The sequence below is a fragment of the Macaca fascicularis genome, chromosome X (genome assembly GCF_037993035.2).
Source record: "Macaca fascicularis isolate 582-1 chromosome X, T2T-MFA8v1.1".
NCBI classification, from domain to species: Eukaryota; Metazoa; Chordata; class Mammalia; order Primates; family Cercopithecidae; genus Macaca; species Macaca fascicularis.
The window spans coordinates 156,698,655-156,711,191 of NC_088395.1; the positions used below are offsets into that span (position 1 = coordinate 156,698,655).

At 39.1% G+C, this 12,537-nt stretch overlaps 1 protein-coding gene across 7 annotated transcripts in view; it reads left to right on the top strand.

The window, feature by feature from the left end:
• MTM1 (myotubularin 1) overlaps positions 1-12,537 on the top strand; it is a 101,494-nt gene that overhangs the window by 61,527 nt on the left and 27,430 nt on the right. For all 7 annotated transcript variants that reach the window (XM_045383190.3, XM_074028905.1, XM_015443999.3 and 4 more), the window contains 2 exons: positions 6,888-6,971; positions 9,218-9,367. In XM_045383190.3, the coding sequence (XP_045239125.1) occupies positions 6,888-6,971; positions 9,218-9,367 (234 nt within the window). The remainder of the gene's footprint in view (positions 1-6,887; positions 6,972-9,217; positions 9,368-12,537) is intronic.

Consider the following 12,537-nt stretch of genomic DNA (forward strand, 5'->3'; position numbering starts at 1 on the left):
CCCCACTCAGAACGTCTGCTTTTTATCTGAAGGTGAAGGGATCCATTTAATGGTTTCAAGCAGTAATGTGGCATGATTAAATTTCCATTTCAAAAAGATTGCTGGGCTGCAGTGTGTGCAGAGTAGGTAGAGGGGACGGGAGTGGAGGAGAGAGGAAGACCATTTCTGGGGATTTTTGTTAGTCACCTCAGTCCTTGATGATGGGGGCTTGAAATGGGGCAGTGGACAGGGATTCCAGATGATGCTTTTGAGAAAGATTCAGATGGTAAAATCAGAATTTGGTGGTTGACTGAATGTAGTTATGAGGGAGGATGGGATGATAGAGAGGGAAGAATCCACCCTGGATAACCAGACTGATGGTGGGGCCAGTGGTTGAGATGGGGACTATAGGAAGGGAGTGAGGAAGAGGTGGCAAGTTCCATTTTGGATATGTTGAGTTAAGAGTGTCTGTGAGACAGCCAGGCAGAGATACCTGGGAGACAGATGACTACATAGATCCAGAGCTCTGGCTTGGGGAGAGCTTTATTTGGTAGGCCTGGATCACATCCACATCATGTCATTAGCATTTGCATAGATGTGGCCAAAATTGCCAGGAGAGAGAACTATAGTGAGAAGAGGGACAATTTATGAACCCTCAGAAATCTCAACCTTAAATGATTACGATAGTGGACAAGTTGTAAAGAATATTCTTTTTCCCAGAATAGTTTCAAATGACATTTCAAATGTACATTTGTGGTCCTTTCCTGAATAAATAAATATGTACGTTTATATATGAAGACAATGATGACACAGGAATATCAAGCCATTTCCCCCAGAGGTACTGATTTAGTCAGTAGTAGAAATAGGATTAGGAGAATTGTTTATGCAAACAGAAGTATAAATGGTAATTTATGTGCTAGCTGCTTTTGACCTGTTTAACTTTTGTCAGGTTTTTGGAATAACTGCATCAAAACTGATATAAATGAACTTACTGTGTCAAGTCGTGTGAAATACACAGAAAGCATTATCTAGCATTAGGGTGTTAGAATTATAAGCTTTAGCAAATATCAGTACGTCCTATGGTTCTTTAAAATTTTAGACTTTCCCCTCCAATTTTAATGAAAGCATTTTTTTCTTACATGAACAAGTCTTGTTTCTAAAGTTTAATCTAAAAGATGAAAATGGGGTAATTTTACATTACTGTATCCTTAAATGGTAGATGGAAGCTTTTTAAAAAGATGAGTGTCTTTAATTTCAGAAATCAAATTCGGAAAAAAAAAAAAAAAAGCTAGCTTCAATTCCTGTTCAAACGTTACAAAATTTAATCCAGAAAGAAGCAGTTAGGCCAGATGTGGTGGCTCACGCCTGTAGTCCAAGCACTTTGAAAGGCCAAGGGTCGTAGATTGCCTGAGCTCAGGAGTTCAAGGCCAGCCTGGGCAATGTGGTGAAACCCTGTCTGTACTAAAATACAAAAAAATTAGCCGGGCATGGTGATGCGTGCCTGTAGTCCCAGCTACTCTGGAGGCTGAGGCACGAGAATTGCTTGAACCCAGGAGGCGGAGGTTGCAGTGAGCCAAGATGGCACCACTGCATTTCAGCCTGGGCGATAGAGCCAGGACTCTGTCTCCAAAAACAAAAACAAACAAACAAACAAACAAACAAAATAGAAGCAGTTAGTAAGTGGTTCCCTGAAGTTTTAAGTTTAGGTATTTGGAGAACATAGGTCATTAAGAGTCATCTTCCTGAAAAATCATGTTCATCAATTTTGCCATTGCGTGCTGTTAACATCATTTGAAAACACTTTTAAATGTTCATAGTTTATCAATTTATTCCCCTGATTATGAGCTGGAGAGAGCCTATAACAGTGACAGACAGCTGTCCATCCTCAAAGGAAACTCAAGAGTTGCTTAATATTTATAGATTCTGCTAAATAAACAAAAAATCCAATCTAGATGTTTTAAGGAAATCAGTGCATCTTTATATAGGTGCCATTTAAAAATAATGGCTAATTAAGTGAAAGCTAAAATCTATTGTCATTTCAGAGTCTTTACCCCTAGAAGTTACAATGATAAATGTAGCTAAATTAAAATGACAAGTTATATTCCCTATGTCAGAGCTGTTTTTTATCCCTGGTGTGAAATCAGAGAGTTTCATCTCAAGTTTGTCCTTTAACATTTTTCAAATGTTACATTGTGCTATTTTTAATCTGGAAACAATGCACATGATTGCTTAAAAAAAAAAAGTCTCCATGTACAGTATCTCCTGACTAGTAGGGATCTAGTGAATTGTGAATTGATGAAACGCCCAAATACTAATATAGAGCAAAATTAAGGAAGATGTGACTTGCTCACTTGAGGAAGGTGAGGGTGGCCATTTGAGAGTATTTTCTGTCAGTTTCCTGATTTTGATATTGTGCTAAAAGTTATACAAGACGTTAACACCTGGAGAGGCTGGCTGAAGATTTACTTCTTGTGAATCTATAATTATTTCAAAATAATCTAAAACAAACTAAAGAGCTCCCTAACAGCTTGACCACACAGAATCCTTAGGCTACATTCCTGAGAGTTCTGGTACATCCCACATGGCCCTTCTAGGACCAAGGAGGTAGAAAGTCACCCCCTAGAGATTCTCGTTCAGTAGGGGTGAGGCAGGGCACAGGGCATGGTTTAGTATCTGGAAAAAGCAGCCCACTTCACCCCCGATTCTGAGGCAGAGCCCTAGATAAGGACTGCGCCCTAGAAAAAAGCCATGTAGGACTTGCTGAAGCATCAACTGAAAGGTGATGCTCAGCAAAATGTCTTCTCTGCCTAAGACTTTGCTCAACTGGGACCGAATCATTCTTGAATTTTCCATAGGCGATGAAATCAGTACTTGGACATGTTCATTGAGTAAGCTTTATCATTACACATTTAGCAAACAAGACGCCCTGCTTGATAGTTATAATGGAAAATACTCTAGAGCCAGCTCTCTCCATGTGATTTAGAGTTCCCAAATTAAGGGTCAAAATTTGGCCCAAGGTTATATTTAAGAATAATAGTTGAAAGTGTCAACACATTAATAAAGTGTTAAAGAATACATTGTCTGGAAGAGAAAGTAAATGACAGCTAAAAACCTCAAGACATATAACCTATTCACTTTAGGCTTTAACAATTTTGAAATAGGAGCTTTAATTAGGTTTGTAACAAGTTGCCACTTGTAAGGAATTTTATACTTTTTGATAATGAGGTACAGATGAATGTGTTCTGTTATTTATTTTTGTTTTTGTAATAATCCAACTTTATGTTACTCTGAGAGCCTATATTCTCTTAATCTTTAAGAAAAAAAGAAAATATGTCTGAAAAGTAAGTCCTCATACTTTCTTTTTTTTTTTTTTTTTTTGAGACGGAGTCTCGCTCTGTCGCCCAGGCTGGAGTGCAGTGGCCTGATCTCAGCTCACTGCAAGCTCCGCCTCCCGGGTTCACGCCATTCTCCTGCCTCAGCCTCCCGAGTAGCTGGGACTACAGGCGCCCGCCACCTCGCCCGGCTAGTTTTTTGTAGTTTTAGTAGAGACGGGGTTTCACTGTGTTCACCAGGATGGTCTCGATCTCCTGACCTCGTGATCCACCCGTCTCGGCCTCCCAAAGTGCTGGGATTACAGGCTTGAGCCACCGCGCCCGGCCATTCCTCATACTTTCAAGTTTAGAAAATGGTGGCATTGGCTCTTTCAGACTGCTCACTTCAGTTAAACCAAGTAGCTTATGGAAAACTTAGTTTTTAAAGAAAAACACCACATAAACACCACCTAGTAATGCTTTTTGAAAAATGTTTTTTTGTGTTTGTAAGCTAATTTATTGGAATGGTGAAAATATTGGTTTAAGCACCCAGTCTCTTCTACCCTAAGCTCCAATGCAATATTAGATATGTTGCTATGTACTTCATGAGGAGAAATATTTGGCTGTTGTGCGATTCATAATTCGTCCTGAAATATTTGGGGTCCAAGCCTGGCTCTTAGCATCAAGAGTAAACTGGGAGTTGTTTTTGTCACCAATTCTAATAGGCATGTTTCGGATTAAAGGATACCAGTTAGTTGACTCATTCTGGATATTAGTCAGAATGTGAAGTGTCATTGTAGAAGTGATCTCATGAGAGAGGCCACCTGATGTGTGGTTACCATGGGGACATTGTCTCAGTCTCATACTAATGACAAAAAAAATTTGATGTTGCTTCTGTTCAGGTTCTCTTATAAAACATATTAAGGAAGTTATGTAGATAATTTTTGTTTAGGCCATATAACTTTGATCTTCTGATAACAATTTCGTAAACTTAGAAATTTTCATGTAAGATACAGGAATATTGGAAGCAAAAATAAGAAGGTGCTTTAACATTAGTGATTAAAAAATAGTAACTTAGGTTGAAAATACTGCTTGAAAGTTAATACTGATAGCATTACTACACATGATGATTTTTTTCTGGAAGGAAAGCTTTATCTGGGCCTTCAATTTAGGAATTTTTCACTTTGGTTTTTAAAAGCTGCCATATTCACTTGAGCTTCATGGGAAAGATGCAAATAACTAAAAACAAACATGAACAAAAATCATGTTGAAGTCAGGAACTTATTTCAAGAAAGCAAGTTCTAGGTTTTCTTCTAAAGTGATAGTAGAGCCTTAGGTCTCAAACCATCTACAACCATGTTAACAGCACATCATTCAAATCATTCAACAATCCTGAATGTTTACCTGTGCCAAGTACTGACCAGTGTAGTATCAGATGTTCACAGTAATGATATATTGCCAAGAGAATGCTTAGGCATGTCCCATATATTCTGTTTATGGATAAAGGAGTGCACCAAACATTTTAGTGCTATTTTCACCCCAAATCCCTCTGTCTTTAAGTTAAACTTAACCGAAATCACTTATTTTCCCCAGTGGTACGGAATAAGTAAGCATTGCTGTGGATTCAGTGTCAAGTTAAAGCCTCAGTGCATTGCTTAGCTAGGTCAGCGTCATTATCAGTGCGTGCTTATCATGCCAGCCATCCAGAATAAACAGCACTCAGGCCTAGCGCTGCCAGAGTTGAGACCTGCAGAGCGTGCTGCGTGCTTGGGAAAGTTTGAGAAGACATTCTGGAGAGCATGTTCTTGGGCAGTTTTCACCTTAAACTTCTTGCCATTCACATGCAGAAAACTGTTGCTGCTGAAAGATGCTTTTCCAGAAATACACTGTGTTGTAGGGGAGGGAACACTGGTGTTCAAAGTGATTAGTCTGATGACAGAGGAAAATGGATGGGGAGGGAGCTACATAGAGGAAAAGTGCCCAGACGCAGCGCCTCCAGAGAAGGTGGTTGTACAGGGGCTGTGTGGGCCTTCATGTCTTCATTCGGTCAGCGAGCCTGTGTTCTGCCTCCCTCTGACCAGGCGCCATTGTAGTTACTGGGGATAAAGGATGGGAATGAAGCAAGTGTGTACTTTCATGGAGCCCATGTTCTAGGGGACGGGATAGTATATATGTACAGTGAACAAGTACATATGTAATATGGCAAATGATCATAAGCGATAGGGAAAATCAGATGGGAATAGGGAATGCTGTTTGAGGGTAACATGTTTTTCTGTAGGGTGTCAGAGAAGGTCTTACTGATTAAGATTATTGGATCAGAGATGTGAGAGAAGTAAGACAAGAAGCCATGAGGTAAAAGAATTCCAGGCAGATGGAATAGTAGCTGCAAAGGCCCTGAGAATGGCATGTGCTTGGTGCCTTCAGGGGGTGGCACAGGAGGCAGGTGTGACTCCCATGGAGCAAGTGAGTCTGAGAGCAGAGGCGTGGTGGGGGAGACGGCCAGATGGCAGACAGCTGCATAAGCCATTGGAAGGACTTCCACCTTTACCCCTCACAAAGTAGAAAGCTACAGGAGGATTTGGGGCAAGGAAAGGACTTGATCTGACCTATGACACTGTCACCCTGATTTGAGAAGTACAAAGATGAAAGCAGGGGAGCAGTTAGGTTTTTGTAATCAACCAAGTAAGAGATCATGGAGGCATGGACCAGGGTGGTAGCCATGTGGTGACAAAGATGAATCCAAGGTTTTCAGCTCAATCAGCTGGAAGGACGGGGCTGTCATGTACTGAAATGGGGAGACTGTGGGAAGAGCAGGACTGGGTAGGGGAAGCCAAGGGTGTTTGGCTTTGGATGTGTTGAGAGTTCTCCAGATGCCTCTTAGGCAGTCTGGTGGGGTGGTAGAGTGGACACTTGGATAGCCAAGTCTGGAATTCAGAGGGGATGCTGGAGAATGATAGGTCCTTACTAGTCACTAGAATATGGATGGTATTTGGGGCTATCAAATGTATCAACAGCACTTTGAGGGTGAATATAGATAGAGAAGAAGTGAGAGGTCTGAGTCCTGCCATTTCACAGAAACCAGGGCATTGATTCAGAATTCACAGAGAACAGTTAACTCAGAGTTTTCTTAATATCCTGTCTTTTTAAAAAATAAACACGTCATTGTTCCCTTTTGAGACAGTTGCACCGTTTTAACAATAATTCATGAATTTTATTTTTCTTCCTTTCCTTCTTTCTTTTTAGTGGCTTGTACCTGATCAATTGCTAATACTGTTTAAAATTGATAGGCACTTTTTGGTCTGGTAATCTGATTTTTTTGTGGAACATCATTAAAAGAACAATTGAGAGATTTATAGCCATAGAAAATTGAGGCTTCTTTCTATTACTCAAGATAGAAGTTAGCGTAAGTCTGATCTGAGTTTTCCACCGTTTTTGTTATTGTTGTTGTTGTTGTTGTTTTGTTATAAGTCTTGGTTTGGGTTGTAATTTCATGGTCAGCAAATCTGGCGAAATTTATTTTGCGAGAAATCAAAGGATGTACTATAATAGTAGACTATTCTTTCACACTGAACTTTATTTATTTTTTGCCTTTTCTAGCCATTATTTGCATTTTTAAATGAAGAAAAGTTTAACGTGGATGGATGGACAGTTTACAATCCAGTGGAAGAATACAGGAGGCAGGTAAGTTGTTAGATGCTATTGTCTGTTATGTGATGAACCTGAAACATGCATTATGACAGTATGTCATCAGCCATGCTTTCTGAAGATCAGCAACATCCTTGCTAAATATCTTTTCCATGGTGGTGATATTATCCACATTTTGTACAATATATCTCATTCTATCTGTTACTGTGTAACTTATAAGCTCATTCCATTGCCATATGCAAGCTGCATGGAAGGCTGGATCACTAAATTCTATTTCCTTCCCTATATGAAGAGCATCAATTTTGTGTTGTTTATGAAATGAATTAAATACTTAGGATTTAGAAAAGCCAAACATTTTAGAAGTTACACTTTAGGACTTGATGTTGCTATGTATATGCATGTTTGGGAGCTTAACTATTACTTGCAGCTAGATTTAAATTATATTCATTTCAGTTTGCAGATTCAAATGAATTAAAACTGTTTCCCTGTAGTGATGTCTTTTTCAAGAAAGCTTTGATAAGTGTACATTATAATTGCCTTTACTGCTCTCTTACGTGAATGTCACCTACATGCATGTTTATTTGCTATAATAAAGGCAAGAGGCTTGGTCTCATGTTGCTGTTCAGGAACAAAAGTCTCTTGCAGTATTTTTGTAAAGGGAATTCTGTGCATAATATGTAACAAGAGCCACAGTTTGACCTCTGGTATAACCAAATTTATAGACAGCTAGGAGTTGTACAATGGGATTATTCACAATTCTTGTTCTACAAAGCTCTTAAGATAATTGAAAAGTTTTGTTGGATGAGATTTGAGAATCAGATCAAGCCCATTTGCTTTATATGAAAAGTTAGTGAATATAAAGTAAAATCATAGAACCCTAGACTTGAGAAGAACCATCTAGTCACCACCTTCACCATGAAAAACCTGGATTGATTTCCTGTTTTAGTCTTAATCAACGGTTTGCGTATTCATGAACAGATTTGACACTCTGGAATTTGGGTGCAGGAGTTTAGCTCTAGAACACATGTGAGATAGTATATCCTGTTGCTTCCATAAGTCATGTTTAGACTGTTGAGTTTTCTAAGGCTTTGCGCTCCTCCCATTTTAATGGCTTCTGTTCTGGACTAGCTATTGAGGCAGAAGAAGGACCATGAAAACATTTTGCATGTTTTGGAGGCCTCTGTAAATGATGTATTAAAATATTTTTACCTAATTTTTGAAGTGTTATTGATAACATTAAGACTTTTTTTTTTTTAGTTCAAAGCTTCTAGCTTGAAATAAAACAGTTCCTGTTTTTAAGATTGCATGCATATATGAACTGTTGAAGGTATTTTGTTCTACACTGCCATTATATTCAATCTTTTTTTCTTATAACTTTCTGATGGGACTTATAACTGTCTAATTGGACTCAGCATCAGACTCAACATCTGTTTGGTCCGTGGTCTCTAGGGCCAGACCTAAAGAAAAGGTACAATGTCTGTCCCCAAAGCAAACACCCACATAGCTCACTTTCATGTGTGTATCTGTGCATTTGTGAGAATGGGGAGAGAATATTCCACCACCTCTGAATCTTTTCCATACTAAATACAATTTTGTGGGGAGATGATAGGGTGGGAGGTGTCTTCTGTGTCTCCCTGTCACATTAACAGTCTGCTTAAAATGCAAATGACTGTATTTCTAACACAACCTATAGGGCGATCTTCGATTCCGATCAACTTGATTGAAAAAAACTCATCGGAGGTGGCGAAATGAGCCTCCCCAGAGGGGTTTTCCTTTACTTCCCCTCTGTGATTTTCTTCATGAGCTCAGCCTCTTTCCACTTTGGAGCAGACTGAAGCGTTCACTCTATTTTGAGCAGGGAGAGGAAGTTGCCTGATCTCTTTTCTACCCTCAGTTAGACCCAGATTAAGATGAAGCAGGGTAATTTTTTAGGGGATGGGAGGGGTGCATGGGCGGGGGATGAACTTGGGTTTATCTGTGTGGTACAGGTAGTAAAGAATATGTGGACACAAAATAAAGGGACATGAGTTCCTTTGAATTCAAGAGAATCTGTATTTACAAATTATAGTTTAGAACTGTAAAAACCACCAATGTTTTGTCTTGTGTTCTTACGTTGTCTGGATTATTGATTTGGCACCCTTATTATAAATAGGTAGACCGTCATCACCCTGTGGTCAAAGAGGCATGTGCACATATTGCTAGAAGGAAGAAAAGAGGCCCAAGGCCAAATCCAGAGATGAAGTCAAGCAATACTGACTTGAATTGCCTTTTTTTCCTCACAGGGCTTGCCCAATCACCATTGGAGAATCACTTTTATTAATAAGTGCTATGAGCTCTGTGACACTTACCCTGCTCTTTTGGTGGTTCCGTATCGTGCCTCAGATGATGACCTCCGGAGAGTTGCAACTTTCAGGTCCCGAAATCGAATTCCAGTGAGTACTGCAATTAATGTTTCTCTCGAAGAGCACCTTTTAGTCCATAAGAATGGTAGTCGTATAACTTAGAGAACGGTCCTTTTGGAATTCTGTCCCCAAAAATACTTACCAAGTGCTTTCTGAGTGCAAAGCACCATACCAGATTGGAGAAGAAGTGTGCCGTCACCTGCCTTCTAGGAGCTAGCAACTAAGGATCGAGAATGAATGCAAGTAAAGAGCTCTCTACGAGAGAGGGGCTGCACGTAATGGGAACCAAGTGCTGTGTGGAAGGAAGCAAGGAAGGACAGGCTCCTTATGACTTTCGTCTTTGTGGCACAATACGTGATACTATATGATAGGCTCTTGATAAATGTCAGATAAATCATGCTGGAAAGAACACACTGTCTTGTTATAGAGTGTGTCAGCACAGACTTTGACATATACTCACCATGAGCTCACCCCCATCACCCTTGCAGGCTGCCCCAATACCATTGTCTAACTGGAGTCAAGTATAGATTATTCCAGACAGTATCCATATGGTATCATTGCACCTAGTTCACAAAGCTCTCTTTTGGTCCTTAAATATTAATGGGCATGTCATACTGTCCAACATTGACAAAAATTGACTAAAAATTTAGATATTCTCCCCTGCTAATTTTCAGGGTCTGTCATAAGTACATTGGGTTTTTTTTTTTCCTACTAAGTAAATGTTTAAAAACAAAGGTTGAAGAAATTAAGACTTAATGTCACCTTGCCTTCTTCAAGTCTAGACATTTTTTTCCTTAAAAGGATATTTGTGCAATACTTTGTATTCTGTCAGCCTAATATGAATTGTAATTTTTTTTAAATTCACTTGTTAACACACCTCTAGCCATAAAACCGCAGAAGTGATGCTGTGTTCTCAGTGCACCACCTTAGGAGACATGCTGTTGATTTGTCCCATTATTAGTGATGTTAACTGTGATTATTCTGCTAAGGCAGTGTCTGTCATGTTTTTCCACTATAGCACTATTATTTTACCCATTAAAATTAATAAATGCCTTATTAATGATTTTTTTAAAATTTACTTCTCTAGTTACTAGTGTCCATATCTTCACGATATAAATTGTACTTGAAAGTATGTTCTTACGCCGGGCGCAGTGGCTCAAGCCTGTAATCCCAGCACTTTGGGAGGCCGAGACGGGCGGATCACGAGGTCGGGAGATCGAGACCATCCTGGCTAACACGGTGAAACCCCGTCTCTACTAAAAAAAATACAAAAAACTAGCCGGGTGAGGTGGTGGGCGCCTGTAGTCCCAGCTACTCAGGAGGCTGAGGCAGGAGAATGGCGTGAACCCGGGAGGCGGAGCTTGCAGTGAGCTGAGATCAGGCCACTGCACTCCAGCCTGGGCGACAGAGCGAGACTCCGTCTCAAAAAAAAAAAAAAAAAAAAAAAGAAAGTATGTTCTTTAGCTCATGTTGTTAGAACATGGTGCTAATGAAGCTAGGGTTACAAGTTCAGTCTTCCTGTGCTCTGTTTGGACATGCTCTTCTGTACCATAGCCACAGACTACACCCCTACCCTGGCTGGCTGTCTTGCTAATAATACATGCCTTGCTCACAAGGACAACTGGGCTAGGGTCGCCTGGCTCAGTTTTGTTCATGTATTCATTCAGTTCATATTTATTGAGCACCTACTGTGTCATTTGTGTATGTAGGTGTATTCCATGGGATTTGAAACAGAGAAAATTAAACAACTGTGCCCTTTCCACTATGCTTGGTTACCATCTTGATCCAGTAGTCCCCGTTATTCTGAATGAATGAGTGTCCACTGTAGAGCAGACAGAATTTCCTAACTTTTTATTTAGTCATGTTATTGATCCTTCTTACTTTATTGTGGCCACCAATTTATATTTATTTTTCCTAAAATAGCTTTTATAGGAAAGACTAAGTTCCCCATCACCTCTACATATTTAGAGATCTACTATTAGGTACTATTAAGCATGGTAGTATGTTCTTTTCAGTATACTTTTTAACCACCCGGCTGTGGGCTAAGTCTCAGAGCTTTGCTTACACCCAGAAAACATATGTGCCTTTAATGTGAAATCATTAATATCTGATAGTCGGTTCTTTTCATAAAAGCTCATGTAAAAATACAAAAGGAAGTGATGGGAAAGAGATCTTATTTCGTGTATAAATAAGATACAAACTATAATAAAATATCACTGGGTAGAGAAATAATCAACGTGCATTAAATGTTTCCATTAATGTATTCTCTTATTCTCAAACAGATTTGTCTTAATTTTATGAGTCTTTAGTGTACAAGTAATGCACGTTCATTTTAAGCATTATAAAAAATACTGATAAGCAAAAAGGAGTCTGCCACCTAGTGAGAACCAGTGTTAACATTGTTGGTATATATCCTTTCAGACTTCCTTCTAAACATGTATATATGTTCCTTCTAAATATATATATATATATATTTGAAAAAAGTAAAATTATTCTATAATTTGTGTCTCAGTCTATAGAAATTATTCTATAATTTGTGTCTTTTTCTATCTAGCAGTATCTTGTAAACAGCTTCCCATGTTGCTAAATATGATCCGCTCATATGCCGGTGTGTAGGTGTACCAAGATTTATTTAATCAGTTTTCCATTGTGAGACATTCAGCTTCTGCTTAATCTTTTGCTATTATAAATAATGCTGTAATAAACATCTTTCAGTGGTTAGATATTTGTGTACTTCCTTAATTATGGCTTCTAGATATTAATTTTAATAAGAATAATACAGTGCCATGTACTGTAAAGGCACTCATGGTAGTTGACGCTGTGAAATGAACATTATTTGTACCTATTTAGCTCTGTAATAAGCATCCTTTTCAAAAACTAGTAAGAATCCCCCCTCCTGCAAAGAAATTAAGAGGTGAAACAACTCAGAGGAGTAGCATTTCCTAACATGGCACCACAAAGAGAAGAGGGGTTGGGGGAGGGAAGCCATTGCCTACGGTCTGACTGAAATTTACAACTTGATGAGGGTCTTTCTCAAATAATAAATCTTTTAAATGTGTAGCAAATAACTCCTTTAAAGTGATCTCATGTCTCTTGTCTCTCTTGATACCAGGGCCATAGAGGGAAGGGAAGGCAGATCTCATATGTGCTGTGCATTGTAGATTGGAAGGTGGAGGTTTAGGTCCTACTAGTACCTTCTC